We start from the raw sequence: 21,187 nt of genomic DNA, 5'->3' as shown, positions 1-21,187 counted from the left end.
TTTTCTGCGGCATTAGCTTCACCAAATGAGATTGCAAAAATTGTTTTCAAACTGGTTTCCTGAGCAGTCTTCCATTGGTCAATAAACAGATAGTTCTGTGCCAAAATCACATCATTGGTTGAACCAATGTTGCTATGTTTGGTTGGGATGCTTAAACAGGTCAATGTTTTGATAGAAATGTGAGGCTTTGCACTTTTCAGGTGAAGCAAGCTACAAAAAATTGTCTCATGCTTCTGCATATGAAGCCGTTATGAAAGTCAGCCAACGATCACATCTATGATATACAAATCATAAACAAAGCGCTTACTTACCATTTTGAATATGAATCATGTTGATCACTTCATTCCAGACAGCATTTCGTTATGAAAATATTTGTATATTGGAATGCTTAGGTAAGATGATTATTAGAAGAATTAGAAGAGCCTTCTGTGTTTACCCTCTTGACGTCATTGTTTGCTAGCTTTCAGCACTTTCGCTGTTCTTCTCATTAACTGGTTCGTTAAGCTGAACAGCTAATCAGAGTAATCAGTCTCTCACCTACTGCCTGACGCATATTCAGCATGCTCAGTTGGCCAAAAAACTGCAGATGAGGTCCGACTTGTGCTGACGCAGCAGAACACATTGCAAAGAGTGAGCTGACAGACGCTCAATGTCAGCCTTTAACCTGCAGTAAATGTTACATTTCAACTTTAAATAACGAATAAGTCTAGTTAATGCGCCCCCCTGTTGGTAACCCTGTGTAAACACATTCGTGTTTGTTTTGATAGTCTTTATAGAACTTCCTAACTTTCAGGTTGGAGCCAATAGCAGCAGGTGTTAATGTAGACAGCCCTGTCAATCACCTCAAGGCTCTCCACTGTCCCTTTGGGAGACTGCAGATGGCCCCGTCCTCTACGCTAGTCAGCTGGATAAAATGGCCACAAATTTACTCCCTTGTGGTAGGTGCTTCATGACTGTGGCCAAAGTGAAAATGAAAGTATGTTGGGCTGAATGGTGTAATATTTTCTGTAAATATAGCAGAGAAAAGATAGCGCTAAAGTAAACGGAGAGCGAGGAGGAATAGGCAGCGAATGCCCTTTCACAAAATCTCTCTTTGCCTTGATGTGACCTGTCTCTCAGTTTATTCTTCAGTTTGGTCATCTCTCAGCCATGGGTATCTTGTGAGAGGCATAATTCTTTATCTAAAGAGTGAATGATTGGCGAGGCAGAGCGCAGGGCGCTGTTTCATGCTCCAGTGCTGCAATGGCTGCAGGCTCTTCCCTTCTCTCCTCATCTCTTCTCTTTCCTCTTTCCCCAGTTTCTTTTCTTCACAGCCCACTGCACACTGTCTGTCTCTCAGCTTCCCTCACTAGGCCCTCTCATCATAACACAATAAGCTGTGACACGCCACATATTTTCTCAGCAGACCGTAGTTACAGGGCTGGGGCTCAGGAAATGAGACATTATGCATCCTTCAAGTCGTTTATATCGCTTTGTGGGAACCTAAGGTTTATGAAGACCATATGTTAGCCACTATAAGTTTCGTTCAATGCACTGGCAAGTGAAATAGCACTTCCTGTGCCCGCTTCGGACGGATACATTAGATGTCTCATCCATCCTGATGCACATCTGGAGGGAATCAGAAAGAAAATTGGAGTGAGATTTCCCACCGTGGACTTCAGACTGGAAAGAGGGATTGCGGCTCAATTTTCGTAGATGTGTGCAGGTGAAAGCAATGAAGAGATAAGAGAGGGTTAAAATTGTTGTCGACTAGTGTGGGTTAGGTTTTTTTTTTGTCTTTTGACAACTGTATCTTTTTAATTTTGTCATGTCATATTAATTCATTTTTTACTAAAATCTAATTTTTGTCTATGAAAACTTTTCTTGACATGGAAAATTAAACCAAATATTTTTTTTGCTTACATTCTGAATAGCACTACTACATTTATGTCATTTTTTTGCATAACCAAGTTGTAATACTACGTTTATGTTGTATACATTACAGTTCAGAAGTTTGGGGTCAGTAAGAATTCCGAAAGAATATACACATTAAATTAATCAAAACTTTTACATTGTTATTATTTCAAATAAATGATGTTCTTTTGAACTTTCTATTCATCAGAAAAGCCTGAAAAAATTATTACTGTTTCCACAAAAATTAAGCAGCACAACTGTTTTCAATATTGATAATAAGAAATGCTTTTTGAGCACCAAATCAGCATATTGCAATGTTTTCTGAAGGGTCATGTGACACTGACGACTGAAAATTCAGCTATGCCATCACAAGAATAAATTACATTTTAAAATTAAAATAGAATGCAGCTATTTTAAATAGTAATATTTCACAATATAAAATTTTTTACTGTATCACATGAAATGCAGCCTTAGTGAGCATAAGAGACTTCTTTCAAAGACATGAAAAATTGTACCGATTACAAACTTTTGAACTGTAGTGTTTGTGATTAATTTCATATTATTGACTATCATCTTTATTGACTGCAGTTTAATTACTTGAAACAATCAGTGTTTCTAGATCCACTAACAATCCATTGTTAGTGGATTATTAAAATTAACAGTAAATTTTAATTATACTTTTATTAATTTTCATAATTTTAGGAAACATGACCATGTGCAAAAGAACTTAACGAACACTTTTGTCAGTAATTTCTCTGACGAGATTAATCACCATTTCTTCGTATGGTGAATGTGGTCTGACATCACTTTTAAGCCATCGTCAGTGATGTTGAAACATTTAGCCGGGGTTGACCAAGAACTTCTCTGGGGAAGGAATGTTATTGCTTCTTCATGAAATGAACAGGAAGTTGCAAAGGGTTTCTAGTTCCACCAGAGCACAATTTGGCTGTGTACCCACACATAATTACTGAATACTTTTTTCCTCACCATTCCCTTTCTCTTTTCTTCTATAGGAGGTGGAGATAATGATCTGAGTTTGAGAATCAGTTTTGAATCTCCCATTTCATATTCCTTCCATCTACACAAATCCAGTCCTGAGTTTTCACTTTAAATCAACCAAATCTGACTCGAGTCCGGACTTCAAACGACTGTAAGCGAGGAAGTTGAAGAATGCTTGAGCACTCATTTGAAAAGTCCCAGCTCATCCCATTAAAACGCCCCATTGCTTTAGCTGTAAAAGAGCGAGCAGAGACCTTCCTCTGGCAGTATGTATGCATTCTGAGACGGGTTCTGACAGATTGAAATGAAAAACTGGTGTGCAGAGCTAGTTCATTTGCGAGACACAAAGTATAAGATTCAACCAAGCAGGACTGTAATACCTGGAGAGAGCTATCTATTAGCATTCCCATTCATCTCAGTTGTGCAGCTAGGGCAGGATCTCACCAAAGAAAGCTATTTGAAGTCAGCCATCTTTGCTCATGTGACCACAAAAGTTGATTTTTTTTTTTTTTTTTTTGTAGTTAGTGAACAACAGGGCTTAGTGAATCATGCTAACCAGCGAAACTTGATAATTAAAATCATATTTCTGTTTGCTAAATTTTTCAAGTCTTCAAGAAGTGACACTCTTCCCCCTGATTAGTGGGGTAAAAATACACTCAATATGAAATGTGACGGACATTTTACAGATCTAATTTGTTTCCAGAAGATGCTCCAAGCACATTCGTGATGATCACAACAAATAGTGTCTGTCTCTCAGAGGAAGATTATGTTGAAATTAAGGTCCTCAGTTTGATCAGCTGTCACATAATTTCCATTGCTTTGAGGCACGGCTGCATGATAACTAGCAAAAAATAAATAGCTTGAGAAAGATATTAAAACCAGCCATGATTTTGGTTTTATCACATTATCATATGCTACTGTTCATTTTCACCTTGTTTCAGCGGACATCTTGATTAGATAATTACTAGTATTATCTTGTACTCCAGGCTACCACATGCTTACCATATGCTATGTGATGAGAACCTTCTGGCATTGACAATTGTAAAAAGACATTTCTGAACTTTTATGTTTAGTGGTCTTGTGCGCACTTATGAAATTTCAGCCCCATAATGAAGGTTTTGTTCAAATGTTGCCATTCCTGCCCTTAATAAATTACTCTGCCTTAATCTCCAGCCAAAGTTAAGCCTGCCCTCCAGATAGCAGTTCCTTCTCTTGAGCCCACCATTTCACTCTCTTTCACCATTCAGTCTCTATAAATTGACTTTCCTCACCATATATTGCGGCTCTTCAGAAATGGTGGAGTGGTGAGATCTTCCTTTATTCCTGGAAAGAAAACAATGAAATTCATTCATTCACCATTTTGACTGGCTTTCATTTGAAACATTTTTCCATGAGCTTCATAATTAACCATAGCTAGTCTGTCAGCCGTGGATTCTGCTGTGGGATGTTGTCCGAAACCCAACTCTTTTTTGCTCTACCTCAAGAACCCCGCTCAATACCTCCGCCAGTAAAAGGGTTGTGGGCGTCGCTGGTGGTTGAGGGATCTGGAAAGCTTGTACTTCAGCAGAATGGGAGGATGAAGAATTACCTTTTGTGGTAAGAGTAAAGAACGATCAGTTACTTTTAGCTCAGAGCTAAAGAACCACACAAGGTAGTCTTTCAGATGTGCGGTTTACTTCAGTGCATTTTCTGAATGAGTAAACAAACAATTCCAACATAAAACAGTCCATCACATGAACACTGTAATATGAAGAGCAATTTGAGTGGGAAAGAAATGGTTATATTTACCTAAAAAGACCAACTGCACTAAAGGAAGAAGGCATTATTTCCACCATTATTCCTGTTTATGTGCCGTACTGGAGATTTTGCTGCCTGGAGGCAGAGAAAGACTTTAGCAGAAACTCATGTGAGATGTTGTATTGAACTGTATAATGACGGAACACACACGCAGAACTGGAAACATTACTAGCTGACATTGAATGTAGTGGTTGGAGTCGACGGCTGTGCTTACATGCACATGAATAGTCTGATAATGGCAAACATCTTTACTCCTGTTTGTGTTGCTTCTACTTTTTTTACTCAGCCATTTTGATGCTATTTACTTGTACCACAAGCCACAACACAAAATGTTCAATTCAACTGCAGTAGGCATGTTTGTTGCTGATGTTTATGCTGATCTGTTACGTAAACCAGTCAAACTCTTTTATTTTTGAGCTTCCGGGAAATTTGGCGGCTTCTTTTCTGCCATGTTGCTTGAGCGATACACATCATTTGTCTGCAGCACTGTTTACTTTGGTCAGAGTGATAGCAATGCGATAAAAGTGGTCAGTCAGGTTATTTCTTTCTTTTTGAAATTAATACTTTTATTCAGCAACAATCAAAATTGACAGTAAAGATTTTATAATGTTACTTAAGATTTCTTTTTCAAATAAATACTGTTCTTTTGAACTTTGTATTCGTCAAAGAATCCTGAAAAATATTTATCATGGCTTGCAAAAATATTAAGCATCACATCTGTTTTCAACATTGATAGTAATCACAAATGTTTCTTGAGCACCAAATAAGCATATCAGAAGGATTTCTGAAGAATCATGTAACACCGAAGTACTGTGAAATACCGTAATTACAAGATTTCATCTTGTAAAAAGCGCATTTCCTCAGAGCTTTAATTATAGTTTGTGAGATGGGAATTTTCTGAGAGCTCCTTCTTGTACCACCTCACTGCTGCAGATCCATTTAGCCGTTGATATTGTTGCCACAGAAACACATAATTCCCAGTCCGCGGCCGTGAACAGCTTCGAATAGAACGTCACGTGTCGAGACTACGGTAATTACAACATGGCGTGAACACAGAATAATGGCTGCTGAAAATTCAGTTTTGCCATCAACTTTGCAATAGAAAAGTTATTTTAAATAATATGTAATAATATTTCACAATATTACAGCTTTTACTGTATTTTTGATCAAATAAATGCAGCATTGATGAACATAAGAGACTTCTTTTCATAAACATTAAAAATCATACCTGCCCCAAACTTTTAAACGTTAGTGCACATATCTGTATAGTTCGATTAAAACCGCAGCACCCCACAAATTTACTGCAGTCATGGTTACTGTAATTATGAGCATAATCATATTAGCATAATCACAATATTCTGTGTGCATGAGCTCCAGCTCAAATGTATTACTGAATAAATCTCATTATAAGAGTCCATGTAAACATAGCCAATCATGGGGACAATGCAGTATGAAATTAGCATTTAGGTCACTGATTTAGCACTGCACTTTATAAGATAGCAAGCTGATGAATTTTACATGATCATTAAAGTCTTTACTTCTGCCTTTTAGCTTTGAGCTAATACTGTTTGTAGTTGTAAACAAATAGTGTATTGCTACAATTTGGCCATAAACTTGTTGCTCGCATGCATGTCTGTTTGCAGTTCTTTCATTGAATGGATTGATGTTGCTTTTGACTCTGTATCAGCTGTGAATACACAATACACTGATGTACACAGCCCGCTGACAGGTAAAAGCATTGCTCGCACACTGGCGGTGAAGTGAAAAGCAGGGGACCTCACACTTTTGATACGAGCGTGAAATGGAGTGTGGCACCTCTCACTGTTGTCTTTTTCAACAGTGCCCACCAGGTAGCTGGCGGGGCAGCCGCGTGCCTCTTTGTTTTAGACCACAATGGAAACAAATTCAGCCCTCATGTCAATCTGCAAACCCTGACTCAAACCTTCATGAATACTAAGTCATTGTACAGACTTCAGGCGCTGCAGTAAACCTCTGCCAGCTCGGAGCTCTGAGCTGGGCGGCTCTTTCCAGCCAGCTAACATGGCTGCTTTACAAACCTTCTGCTTGACCTTTTCCAGTTGATCAGTCCAATCACCACATCCTGCAGGTTCGCCTTAATTCACCGCCTCGGTCCAGATGGGAAAACACAGGTTTATGCTGCTTTCCATATTGGCGGTATAGATAAAAGAAAACAACCACCATCTGGACACTAAACAGATTGTAATTGCCAGTTACTGTGTCCTGTTTCATTTTATAAATGCCTTTTTCAATCTGTGATGCTTCTCTTGCTTGCAGAATTTGTTGCTGGGCTTATTGGTTATTGCAGTCCTTGATTAGAAAGTTATTTTAACATCCAGCATGATAGCTTAAAGGAACAGTTCACTCAAAAAAAGATTAATAAATTAATAAATTCTCATGTCCAAGCCCATATAGAGGGTTATTATAGTTTAGATAATTTTAATTTTAATTATTTGTTTTCTATTTTTCAATTTATCTTTTTTTTTGTTTTGTTTTTTGGCTGTTTCTGTAGTTTTACTTATTTAACTAAATTTAGCAGCACAATCTAGTGATATTTCTATAATGGCATTTTTATGTTTAATGCTGGTGTTGTGCTGAAATATGACCCCCGTCAGATTATTGCCCCCCTAGTATTGGTAGGTTTAGGATTAGTGGTGGGGTTAGGATTAGGCAATCAGGTAGCGACTTCAGTGAGGGGGGTGATAATTTGGCAGGGAGTCGAAATTGGGCACAACACCGGAAGGATGTAAAGGTTTCATAGTATCCTATGTACTCTCAAAAACTTTTCTAAAATTAAATTGAGGACTTTTTGAGCTTAGTTAGTTTTGGAGTCATTAAAATGTATTTTAGTATAATTTTGTAAGTATTTTTGTAGAAGTATTTTTGTGTAGACTAACTTTATGGCTTTTTTGTCTTTTTTGAAGCTTGATGGACACAGTCAGTAAAACTGTTGTTGTTTGGCAAGAGCTGCTAATAATTATTCCATAAAAAAAGATAACAGCATATGGGTTTGGAACAACATGAGGACATGACAGAATTTTCATTTTTGCACGGGTCATGGAATTTCTGGAATATCATGGAATTTTAAAAGGTCTATTCCAGACATTGAAAGTCAGGGAATTCTATATATTTTTTGTCCAAGTCATGGAATATCAGGGATTTTTTGGTGGGATATTTTTAGTTCTGCAAAAACTAAATGTAAAGAAATCAAAAGACTGAATGATGAACTTGATGAGAAACAGAAAATCCTCTAGAGCGTTTAACCCCTGAAATCATAAAAACTAAATTAATTTCTGTAGAAATAGTACAGAAAAATATCAAAGTGCATTTAACAGGTAAAAGCCCCCAAAAAGTAGTGTTTATGAGTGTTTAACTTAGTTTTGTACTGAAAACGTCTGTGAACAAGTAAATAAAGCTTGCAAATAAATGGATTTAAAATAATGTTTGTGGCTGATATTTGTCTGCTTAGTGTTCAGCACAACAGCGGCCTGTTTTTCCGTTCATTATAGGTCATGGAAATTCAGCTTTTTAGTCAGTGAAAGTCAGGGAAAAGTCAGGGAATTTGACATTTGGCTTAGAGTGAGAACCCTGTTTTTGGTTGAACTATCCCTTTAAAGAAATATTGATAGTATATATTTATTTGATTACAGGATTAGTTGTTCATATTAATGCCATCATGTTGATTCTGAAGTACAGATATACATTTAAAGTGTCTTTTACAGACGCGATGTATAACAGATTGCAAGACCTCTCACTCCCAATATGGATGTGTTTAGGTTAGGAAGAGGTGAGACAGGGCAGTCTCTCTCCACCAGTGCAGTGGGATTTCACTGCATATTTTTAGCAAGTCTCCACTGTTCTTCAGAAGTGCAAGGGATAATTTATAGAGGGTCTTGTCTCATTCTTTCGTGTCTCCTTTAACCCTGTAGTGAAATATTTACACAGTATGAGAAAGACCATCTATACGTTCTCTACAAATGTCTATTTTAAAATCACTAAGCAACGCTGGGCTAAACTTTTATTCTTTGGATTCTGTAACTATGGGCCTTAGTTACAAGCCCTGTGAGGAACAGAATTACTGTTCGTGGAATCTCTGTGTTACTGGCTGATGAAAGCAAATTGGCAGGCTGCTGATGATGGCTGTGAGTTAGTACACATTGAAAGGCATCCAGGATTGAACAACAGGGAAAGTGAATTCGCAATTTATCAATGTAAATATATAATTACAGGTCTAGTTTAAATCTGTTAATTCCTTCTGTTTTTTTGTTGTTGTTTTTTTCCCGGCTGTTTCTTTATTTCCATTTTCGCCTTTAAGAGGCCAGCCGAGTTGTTCAAAGTTATTTCAAGCCACAGATGGTATTTGTTCTGTTTGATGGGAAAATATTCTTGGCTGTGGGCCATCTTCCTTTTTGGCAACACAGAGGGAAGCAGGTATATGGTATTGTTAGAGCAGGAAAGAGTGGATGTGAAAGGCCAAGAATATCCTGATCATTTGCGAAGGAATGTAATTGTCTGTTGCACTGGACAGTCTCGCATGTCATTCGAAGCTAAGTGAGTTTATGGTTTGCAAAATTTCTGATGATATCTTCCAATTTAAACCACAGCTTAAAGTTAAACTCAGCAAAATAGTTGTTTATATTGTTTTTTTTTCTTTTTTTTTTTACTTGTTCCACTCGCAATAAGAAGCACTGTTCTCTATTTTTGTTCTGAATGAAATGCTAAGTCATTTAAGCTTGTGAATGAACACCAAATGTTTGTCTTGTAAGCAGATTTCGGCCTAGAAAGAAAAGGTTATGAATGGAAGGAGTATGTCAGGATCATCCCAAATAAATTCAATACACACGTTTCACACATGATGAATTGCATAGAGAGAAGTCTTTAATTGTCAGAGGCAGGGAATGAGCCCATGGTAATATGCTGTTAGGGTTTAATTGCTTTGAAGCGGCAGCCTGACGGGGGACTCTCCATCATGATGTATTAGAATGAAGAGCCAGGTGGCAGGTGTTCGCAGGGACAGTTAATTGCTTTCTTATTTTTCTTGCACTTGAGTTGTTTTCTCCATGAACTTGAGAGTAAGTTTGGTAACATTTTGGATTTAGTTATTATGGTTAAAGCATCACTCCCAATACAGCTTTTGCTCACTCTAATTGTCTCTTTTTGCATTCTTAAAGGGTTAGTTCACCCAAAAATGAAAATAATGTCATTTATTACTCACCCTCCTGCCGTTCCACACCCGTAAGACCTTCGTTAATCTTCGGAACACAAATTAAGATATTCTTGTTGAAATCCGATGGCTCAGTGAGGCCTGCATAGCCAGCAATGACATTTCCTCTCTCAAGATCCATTAATGTACTAAAAACATATTTAAATCAGTTCATGTGAGTACAGTGGTTCAATATTAACATTATAAAGCGACGAGAATATTTTTGGTGCACCAAAAAAAAACAAAATAACGACTTATATAGTGATGGCCGATTTTCAAAACACTGCTTCATGAAGCTTCGGAGCGTTATGAATCAGTGTGTCGAATCATGATTCGGATCGCGTGTCAAACCGCCAAACTGCTGAAATCACGTGACTTTGGTGCTCCGAACCGCTGATTCGACACGCTGATTCATAACGCTCCGAAGCTTCATGAAGCAGTGTTTTGAAATCGGCCATCACTATATAAGTCGTTATTTTGTTTTTTTGGCACACCAAAAATATTCTCGTCGCTTTATAATATTAATATTGAACCACTGTACTCACATGAACTGATTTAAATATTTTTTAGTACATTAATGGATCTTGAGAGAGGAAATGTCATTGCTGGCTATGCAGGCCTCACTGAGCCATCGGATTTCAACAAAAATATCTTAATTTGCGTTCTGAAGATGAACGAAGGTCTTACAGGTGTGGAACGGCATGAGGGTGAGTAATAAATGACATTATTTTCATTTTTGGGTGACCTAACCCTTTAACACACACCCAAACTTTTAATATCAAACCAGTAATGGATAACCACGCACAGGCCCTGCAAGTAGCATAATCTGGCATGTAGGACCCCTTTCGTCAGGTATTATAGGATAGTTCACCCAAAAATTAAGCTTCTGTCACATGTCATTTCAGAACTGTATGACTTTATTTGTTCTGTGGAACACGAGAAGATATTTTAAAGAATGATTTAACTGTTTGTCCATATAATCAGGGCTGGTGCACTTTAAGGGGCCTCTAACTCCCCCTCTCCCACCAGAATGCGTTTGCGAATGGACTGACAGGGACACCAAACGAGAACGGACCACTTCCTACATCCAGCCCCCCAATAACAACACTTATTGAGTTATATTTTATTTTCAATGTCGTTTTCCACCTTCTTTTTGACCCTTAGGAATATGTTAGCTTTTTCACATGTGAAATGAGCAGCTGTGCTGAGCGCTGACCAGACTGTTGCATTGTGGAATTGTGTGACTGAAAGTACCCATTAGTCCTGCCTCCCTCCCTCAGAGGCTTTAGTTTGCTGGGCCTTCCGTGGAGCTCCAGTATTGGTCTACTCGACAGGTTCATGGCGTGAAAGTCCAGTGGCTAAACGCAAACAGTGAAGGCCAATAGCTGGGGAGGATTACTGGAAATTTTACAACTGCTTGATTTGACATCATCTCAGCAACCCAAGTGAGGGGAAGCCCATCTGGACTCCATTAAGCCCTACTGCAGTGGAATGACATGGACACACTGTGCCAGACTGAGAGTTTTATGTGTGCCCTTGAATTACTTAGTCTCTCCCTTCTTTTACGCCTCTCTTTGCTCTCTTATTCTGTCACTGAAACTTATAGCACATTTTTATGAACATTTTTATTTTATTTTCTAGTTATGCCAAGCAACAAAATTATTTTATTGTATAGAAAAAAAAAAAAATCCTTGTCCTTAAAGGTAAGGTAGGCAATTTCAGAGAGGCTAGCAATAGCAAGCTAGCTTTGAAAGCATGAAAATCCCGCTCTCTAAAGCCACGCCTCCTTCAAAACACATGAACGCACACTGCAGAGTCTGCAAAGCGTCACGAAATGAGAGACAGCATTAAATTACCTCATGTCTTAAAGCACACAACGAATGTAAACAGCTTTCAGAGCTCTTACCTGTATGCAAGTGGAATGGAAATACATGTTAACAGGCAGATGGGACAGATGGAATCACTTCTTTTATCAATTGCTATCAGGATGTGAAGAGAGATTCAACCAGCATGACCAAAAGTGTTTAAAAAGTCCGTAGCTGCATTCTGTTAGCAGTATTCAAAATCACTTCTAGCATAGTAATCCATAAAAACACAAGTGACCCCACACGAATATTTAAGCTGCGTCACCGAGCCCACTAATTGCTGAGATGTTTGGATGTGGCGTTCTTGTAGATGCCGTTTCTCTAATCAAGATATCAAAGGCATCCTGTCAAGGCTTGTATTTGATCCGTCACACTTTAGCTATGGTATTTCAAAGCTATTACTTGCATATATATCACATATTTGTGACATTGCTGCACAGTAAGTGGTTGTGATTAAAGTGTAATGGGAGGGTTCAGTAAAACAAAGACAGTAAGAGAGAGAGACAAACCATCTGCTGTGCAGCCCACTTCCTGGGCAGGGCGAGAAAGTGTTACGGTGAGTAAAGGGGGATGGGGAGGGCTGCACCAGCTGCTGGAGCAGCACTGGATGGGTCAATATAACTGAGGGGATTTTTGAGTGTACCACAGCGACCGGCAGCCTTAGTTAGATAAAGTTACACAGGGATGGAGAGAGCGAATTTGGCGTCTCCCTGGTTCTGGATGGAAGACAGCTTGCGCTGGCCTGGCTGTGTGCCCTGGGACATGGATGAGAGAGATCTAGCGCAAGGTAAACTGTATTAACATGCTCCCATAGTTCAGACAGTCTCTTAAGAACAGCTAAGAATGTTAGCATTAGCATCAAGTATAGACTATAATCCACAGGCTTTCGCCCACCAGATGTGCATTGTCCCACTTACTACTGTGGAATTTGTCTGCGATTAACGTTTTAGCTGGCGTGGGATCTGTTCTGTATGTCAGTCGGTCCTGTAGTTAGTAGAAGATTATTTTTTTTACCTCTTTAGTTGTGTCCTCGCAGATTTCAGGTTTCAGGACATCATTTGAAACTGAGCTCAGCAGAATCAGGGCATCTGACACCAGCGGTTTTCGTATGCTAGGGTTGGGGAAAAGACAATCACTTTGGATGTCACCTTCATTGTTACATTACCGTAGTACAGGGGTTGGAAACCTTGTATTTGTGTGTCAACCTGAGCAAGATCATTATTTTATATTTATTTTATTTTATTTTATTTTATTTTATTTTATTTTATTTTATTTTATTTTATTTTATTTTATTTTATTTTATTTTATTTTATTTTATTTTATTTTATTTTATTTTATTTTATTTTATTTTATTTTATTTTATTTTATTTTATTGAACTGTGCAGTGTGAATCAACTCTGCTGGACTGATTGGACAAGTAAACTGGCTTTCCATTGGATCGCACAGTGCCACACTTGTACACACCAGTGATGTTGTTTAGCCAATTTTTTTTTATTAATTTTTTTTATTGCATTTACACTCAGGATAACACATTGTATAAAAGAGGAGGTATTACTCTGTGTAATGGATATTAATTATGTTATATATATATGTATTGGAGGGGGGTTTATGTGCATGCCAGGTTGGAGAGTTTGATTCATTATGCACGATTAAAATAAGTAAAAGTGATTAAAATAATTAACAGTGATTAAAATGTCACAGTTATTGCCAGTCTCTGCTGTACTGCTGAAGTTAATTACACTAGTAATGTTCTACATAGTGACATCTGACCTTTAAATACTTAAGATGTTCACTGTAAAACCCTGTAAACGTGTTTGATGTGATGACATTAACATTACCACTGAAAACATGGAGGGTTTTCTAAATAAATAGTCATTATTTGTTCATATTCAGTTCACTTAATCTTTTTTAGGGGCCTTTAACTGGAAAATAAGGTTTACAAAAACCCAAACCTGAGACTTACACCTGAAATTATTTACAAAACAAAATTTGTGATAAATCTGTGTTAAGCAGTTCAGGCTGAATTAATTTGTGGAAAAGACAAAGAAGAAAAAATTAAGGTTTGAGGACTATCAATACTGTGATGCTTCGCAAGCACTGTAATTATATGAGTTTCTCCAACCTATAATTACTTGTCCTTTGTATTCATCTTCATTCCATCTTCTTAAAAAACTATGGAGTACTCCCCCACTTTATCCCCAGACACTTTCATGTGCAAAGGGGATTCAGATTTAAGCTTGTGTTTTTTTTTATGTAACCGTTGCTTAGCAACTAAGACAGTATTCTCTGAGCGAGAAAAGTGTCATTAGACACAACGCAGTCCCTCATGTGGATATGTTATATTATAAGAAAATATTTATCTTCAAGGCATGTGTTATGACATCAGACTCATTCCTCTCAGTTCTTTCTGCATGCCTGCATCCCGCTAGTTTATGTCATCCATCTCACAGCCGTGTTGACATATCAGTGGTGCTCGCTTTTTCCTAAATTAGGCTAATAGTTTCGGTTTTCTTTTGAGCTCAATTTTAGGAATGTGCGGTAGCTTAATGGATGTACTTCAACTTTTAAATGATAGAAGGACCATGTGAAGTTTCTTTAAAAGCTATGCTAAAAATGTAAAAGGCCAAAGCTGTTAAATGCTCCTTTTAATGGAGACACATGAAAGGTCACTTAACTTATCTCATTTTACCTGTTGGAATGAGTTGAATTGAGTTGGAATGTAATGTAATTTAATAGATAATATAGAAAAATGCTTGGTGAAGTTTTCACTAACAAAATTAGAAAAGTTGGGTGTCCTCACTGCTATCAGATTTGCATTTGACCTTTTGAGAAAAACTATTTACATAATGCGTGGTGGACATAGAGCTGGCGTGTTTTTGATGATGCATTTTAGAGGGCACATTGATTATAAGCCTTTAATGAGAGGTATTTTCGGCCACTTGCAAAGGAAATTCGTCTTCCATTTGAGCTTCGCCAGCTGCTCTGAGCGTCTCTTGAGGCTGTTTTTGGTTAAATCTTGCTTAAGTAAAATCAATGCTGAGGTTTCCATAATTAGGAATCCTGTGCTGTTAATTAAGCGCGGCTCCGGAGGAGAGGAGGGTGTGTTGGAACGCCTCTCTACCCAAACATCCCATCGGGGACTTGGAGGTGCCGCCAGGGACATCCTGATGTGTTTTAGATACTCCTCTGCCCTAAATGCATCGAGGAACTGAGCTTGCCTCATTTCACCTGCGTTGTAAGAGTGTGAGTGATTATTATTTGAATTATTTACAAGAGCAAGTGAATGTCTCTGGACGTTTATTCATAGATATGTCCTGTTATTAGTCAAGTCATGTCACATTTATTTATATAGCGCTTTATACAATACAGATTGTTTCAAAGCAGCTTTACGGTGATAACAGGAAAATGATTCAGTGATGCAAACAGAGTTCATTTCGGCTGTACAGCAGCTCTAAAAGAAAATAGTGTCATTGTTTGGCTGAAGCCAGTTCAGTGTTGATTCAGTTCCGTGGCAAAGAACAACAACTATTAAATTAGTTAATTTCATCTATAAAGCAGTTCTGCAGGAAACAGTGTCATCGTCCAACTCAGTTCAGTTTTCATTCTGTACAACAGTGCAGATAAATCAATAATATTGTTGCAGTTGCAAGTTGCAAGGAACCCAAACTCCATCAGGTGACAGAATAGAGAAAAAAATCCTTGGGAGAATTTGGGATTCAGGCGGCATCACAAGTCAAAAATCAGATTGTGGATTAAATGATTAGTTCACCTTAATGAGAAAGAGCTTCATGAAGAATCATAAAACAATTTTGTGTGATGAACAAACTGGAATTTACGTCACTGATAATCATCTGCATTAGTGAGATGTTAACCGTTGCAACTGGATCGGAGTTGAACTAGATCAGTCAGAATCGTGAATGAATCATTCAGACTGGTTTTAGAAACTGAATCAAATGATTCATAGAAAAGATTTGCCTGAAAAGAATAATTCCTATCTAAATCTTTCATGAATTTAGATGAATGCGCTAGACTCAGCATGTTTTCTTGTAATAGCTTGTTTTCTGTTTTGATGAAATTCTTTAGTGGTTCGTTTGTCCCTCATGTCAAGAACTGACAAGATTTCCAAGAATTTTTCACAGTAAGCCTCATCTACTCAAAACAATCGTGCACTTTCTTTCCCTCACTCTTTCTTTCTCATTCATATTGCCTCACATAGTGGTACTTCACACAGTGGCAGCCTTGATACCATCAGTCTCTGTTCCATTATGGTGAATCACAGCACTTGGATGGCTCTGGTGAACCTGTCATTGATCCACACTGGCCCATTTCACTGCCTGCAGTCTCTCTGCCTTTTATTTAGTGCCACCCACATCACTGGAAATGCATCCAGAGGTCCTCCTTCTAGGGAAATTCTAGTCATCACCCAAAAAGCTTGTTAATTAGACTCTGACCAGAGTTTCATGAGTAGGAAGTGTGAAGTCAGGTAGTGCAGTAGTGAACACCAATTTCATAGCTTTAGTTGAGGAAATATTTTTTCCCATTCATTTTCTTCAAAGGTCTATATTAAAACATTTTCTATGTAGAAAAAAAGGAAAAATGTGAATAAACAGTGCAGAGGAAGAAAAACAGCAGTAGTTAAGAAACAGGAGAAGTGTCAGTCTGCTGGGACATGAACGTAGATGCTGACACACCGTAAGCACTTCCTCTTCTATAGCTGGTAATGAGAACAGATCAATCACGCTGTCGACCACTAAGCCAGTCGGCCATTGTCTGTACTTAACATTAATCACATGGAGGTCAAGTCTCAGAGATGTTCAGGAATTGTAAAGCTCCACCTCTGAGCTTATATGCTCTGAGAATGCCAAAATGTGGGCATGCATTATTGAAACGGTTGGTTTGTCGGTTCATTTACGGACTTGCTTGGAGGCATTCGTTTGGAGCAAGCCTCTAAACTTGAAGACACCTAGTCTCAGTCTTCTGGGTAATGAGATGCCCATTTGTCATTGTAATTGCTCAGACTTTTCTTGCGTTGTCCGTGGAATCAGGGCACAAATTAGACTTTTGTCTGAGGGGTCAGATAAGCCCGGCAGCTCGTTACGACTAGTTGGAAATCTGAATCAAACACCAACTTGGATCAGCAAATTGTTTATACTGCAAGGCTGGCGATAATTGAGCAATTTATTATAATCATGCCACAGTTGGTGTCAGAAAGTCAGTCATAGACGGACCCCTAATTGCTCAGACTGTGTGTGTGCAAAAAAAGATGAATAGCCTGTCTGCTCTGTGTCCTGATCTGAGGTCAGAATGGTCACGGAGTGTTCCGGGGATTTAGCGCTCATTTTCTCTCGACTTTCCTGTATTTTCAGATTTGACCTTGTGATTTTGTCTAAAATTAGCCAGGCAACATTAGCGTAACCACATTTTTGGTGATCCTTGTACAGTTTTTGCACATGAAAGGGAACGTCCTCTGTTTTAATTGGCTCGAACATGCATATTAATCACAGAATCGCTAATGTTTGGAAAGGCTGCCATTAACTAAGAATAATTCAGCTTCTTCTTAAGTGACAGTTGGTCCTCCTACCTGTCTGATGCATAAGTACAGGCCAAAGGCCCTGTCGGTGCAAGCTTCATAGGCTATGTAACTTTGATGCTAATTAATGCCACCATGTAGCAGGCAGTTAATTACAGGCTTCATCAGAACAGTGGGAGTGGATTCTCTGAGAACTGTTTTGTATGCCTGACATATGTGCTACTTGGTTTCCCATGACTGTTTTTATCATTGGTTTCCCATCCTTATATTTAGTTCACTACAAAAAATTGTCTTAATTAAGTTTTTTTTTTTTTTTTGTAAAATATGTAAACTTCTTTTAAACAAGATGCATTTATCTGCGAAGCATAACTGCAAAGACTTATTCATACTACTGTTTTTTTTTTTGTTTGTTTTTTTTTTTTGAAAGAAAGAAAGAAAGAAAGAGATTTATACTTTTATTCAACAAGAACCCATTAAATTGATCAAAAGTGCAGTAAAGACTTATAATGTTACAAAATGTTGAATAATATTACTGTTTTTACTATATTTTATATCAAATAAATGCAGCCTTGGTGAACATATTAGAGAGTTTAAAGAACATTAAAAAATCTTGTCAAGTTTCAAAATAATATATATCTTGAATTAAGTTTAACCCATTCTTGGCAAATGGGTTGTTTTTGTTTTAAGCACTGTACTCACTAAGTTTTGTTAGATTTATGGATAACAAGAAAACCTATATTTTCAAATGAGGTAGGAAATGAATTCAAGATGGGTTCCCTACTGAAAACATATAATGTCCGTTTTGCTTCTTGAGTAAATTTAACTTGTTTTAAAGGGATAAGTCACCCCAAAGCAAAAAATCTGTCATCAGTTACTCACCCATTTTTTATTTTATTTATTTATTGTGGAATTTTAATTTTTGGATGAACTATCCCTTTAAGGATGTTTAGATGTTAGTACTGGAAAACACAATACGAAAGCACTGATTAGGAAAATTATTTTCTGCAATATTGTTAAAATTGCCAAGTCACATAAAGTAATGCCACACACCTTGCAAAAATGAATGAAAGCTATACTCAAATGGCCAATATTTCTAGTCTGCCAGTAGTTCTGATTCATAAGCAAGTTTGTCGTAGAATAGTTTCCTTCCTGCTATAAATTTATGTATCGCTGCTGGCTTGTTTTGTGGCAGCATCTGTGTGAGTTATTTGTTTTTTGTCACACAAAAAAGGCTGACTTGTGAAAATAAAATGTTCCTCTTTTGTTTTGTTTTTTTACCTTGTCACTGCAGCTGGATGAATCACATTGGGTGGCATAAAATTATTGAATTAATTATCATGTATGAATTAATTTGCAGCTCTCACTAATGCTCAAAAAAATTCATCACATAGCTGACACTCAAAAAAGCTCGTAACTTAATATGGAATGGCACTAATAATTTAAACTGTGACAGCCTTTCAGAATTAACTCGAAAGCTATTAATAACTTCACATATGATCTGTCTATCCCAGCCATAATTGTTATTTGTTTACATGACATATTGTAATAACCTATGAGTCTATTAGCATAGGAATTGCTCTGGAGATCCAGGTCTAAATGCTGAAAGACAAGCATGATTCATTCATTAGGAATCTTTCCAGAGTCTCGACTGCATTGATCGGTGCTCTCATCACTTCACCCTGAACATACTCTCCTCACCTCCTCGTGCTGCAGCAGTGACGCAGTCTCAATACAGCGCTGCTGTATTCCCCCCACGTCTCCCATCCAGATATCGATCAGGGGCCAATATGTTACTTTCATTTCCCCCTACGCGTGTTGCAGCCAGAGGAAATGCCTAATGTCATCAAAGCACTCCATTAACTTGAAAAGAGGAGGTGTAGTTGGAGAGACCCCATCCCGACAGATGGCTATCGACACGGGGCCTGAAGCCAAACCTTACGTTCATATCACCGATGCCATCAGCGCACTTTCTAATGAGACACCGGAGGATAAGGATGTGACGTCTTTCTGTTTTTAACACTAGCTAACTAGATTCTGTTTGATTGTGAGTGTACTTAAAAGAGTACAAGCTGTATGTGGACAAAGAGTAGTGTTAAACTGATTTTCTGCTCAGGTGGTCAAGCAACAGGTTGGGCGCTCAAATGGCACAATGCCTTGCTAATAAAACAGCACTGACATTAGCGCTGACATTTTAGTGAGCACGCACACTTGTGTCTAGTATCTGACCGGCCGTATTATCAGACAGAGCAACAAGTAGATGTATAACTTGAGTATAACACATTTGACATATGTTACATTTATTTGTCCTTTTGGCTTTGTTGTGGAAGTATATAAATGTCTTGCTGTGATTGCCTTTACCTGCCATACCATAGCAAGGGACAGTATACTTTTAAAGTACATTGCTAAATGTACTTGATTTTTCATATTAACAGAAAAATATACCAGGATAACCTGGCTTCTCTTGAGACCCACTGCTTCAGATTGGTCATAGTTAATGATATGCTAAAGCCCGCCGTCACATTGATGGGATTGGTTACAAGGTAGTTTGTGGCGTAAGAAACGGCAGTGATTTCAAACTGCATTTTTGAGACAGTCTTTGGTAATCTGCAGTTTTAAGGAGAAAATAGTCAGCAATGGTGTGGACTTGACATGGTTTGTCTTAAAACATATTAAAAACACCACATAGACATATAAACATTAAAAACTTGATTTTTACCACAGGCGGTAAATCTTTAATGTATAGTTCAGCAAGCTAGCCTGTTCTCTAGTCATGGATCAGTAGTACTATGTAAACCTGACCAGACAAGTCACTAACAGTTCTCAAACACGCGAGGCTTTTCTCATATGTACAGCTGTCAGCAGGGGCTGTGATCAATAATTCAAATGTAGTGAATTAGACGTCCCTCTGGAAGGAGCTGCTGTGTCCTCCCAGGTGTGCTTTAATTTTTCATACTATTGTTTTTAGTCCTGCTTTCCTCTCATGATCAATATGAGCTTCCGCTCTCTGGGAATTGATATGTGAGGAAGATACAGTACATACAGTACCATATTCTAAAAGTTTCAGGTGGTTAGAAGTATAATTACTATGGTTTCTAATAAAGCGTCAGTGCTTTTGTGGCTAGATATATTGCTTTAGAAGCAAATTTGAGCACTTTTATTGGAAATGTCTGCGCTGGCATATTCAGGCAGCATTTTTCATGTACTCAAAAATGATTGATCATGGTAACATTAATTGTGTGACTCATATTCTGGGTGGCAGCTTAAAATATTTTGAAATCCAGTAACAAGGCATAATTTTTAATCCATCCATCCATCCATCCATCCATCCATCCATCCATCTGTTTACGTGAACCCTTAACTTTAATATCTATCTATCTGTCTGTCGTTCTATCATTTTGCCTCTGTCGTTCTATCATTTTGTCTGTCTGTTGTTCTGTCTGTCGCTGTGTTGATCTGTCAACTGATTGTATTACAGTTTATAGCTATCATTTTCTTTGTCTGTAGAACCTTTAAACTTTCAATTTTTAAAATAAGGCTTTGTCAAGGTAACATTCAAAGTCTCTTGACAGGATGCAGAAAATAAATAGTGCAACATCCCCTTGCCAGTTGGAATATACACATAGAAATGACCAAAATGCACATCCTTGATTGTCAGCTTGCTCATGCTCACAGACCATTGAGTAAAGCCACAGGGGCCTGTCATGGTGAAGCCCTGGTGGATACTGGCTTTCTGTCAGTGTTGATATCTGGCTGGGTCCCTTACCACCGGGTCAGCTGGACTAGAAGTCTGTGGCGGAGCTGGTGATAGGCCAGTATGTGTGACAAGGAAACTAATCTGATGTACGAACCTGAGGGAGACGGGTCACCCAAGCATCTGCCATT

The 21,187-nt window shown here is 38.0% G+C and overlaps 1 protein-coding gene across 6 annotated transcripts in view; it reads left to right on the top strand.

Annotated features, from left to right (window-relative positions):
• The window catches only part of kaznb (kazrin, periplakin interacting protein b), a 168,244-nt gene that overhangs the window by 90,238 nt on the left and 56,819 nt on the right, over positions 1 to 21,187 (top strand). The window contains exon 1 of one of the 6 annotated variants that reach the window (XM_051912275.1): positions 12,394 to 12,562. The exons of the other annotated variants lie outside the window; for them this stretch is intronic. Coding sequence (XP_051768235.1) covers positions 12,460 to 12,562 — 103 coding nt within the window. The 5' untranslated portion in view covers positions 12,394 to 12,459. Of the gene's footprint in view, positions 1 to 12,393; positions 12,563 to 21,187 lie in introns of those variants that run through there. 6 annotated transcript variants of the gene reach the window in all.

Source organism: Ctenopharyngodon idella, chromosome 11 (assembly GCF_019924925.1).
Source record: "Ctenopharyngodon idella isolate HZGC_01 chromosome 11, HZGC01, whole genome shotgun sequence".
NCBI classification, from domain to species: domain Eukaryota; kingdom Metazoa; phylum Chordata; class Actinopteri; order Cypriniformes; family Xenocyprididae; genus Ctenopharyngodon; species Ctenopharyngodon idella.
Note: the sequence above shows the minus strand (reverse complement) of the source record. Positions and strands in the feature narration are given on the sequence as shown.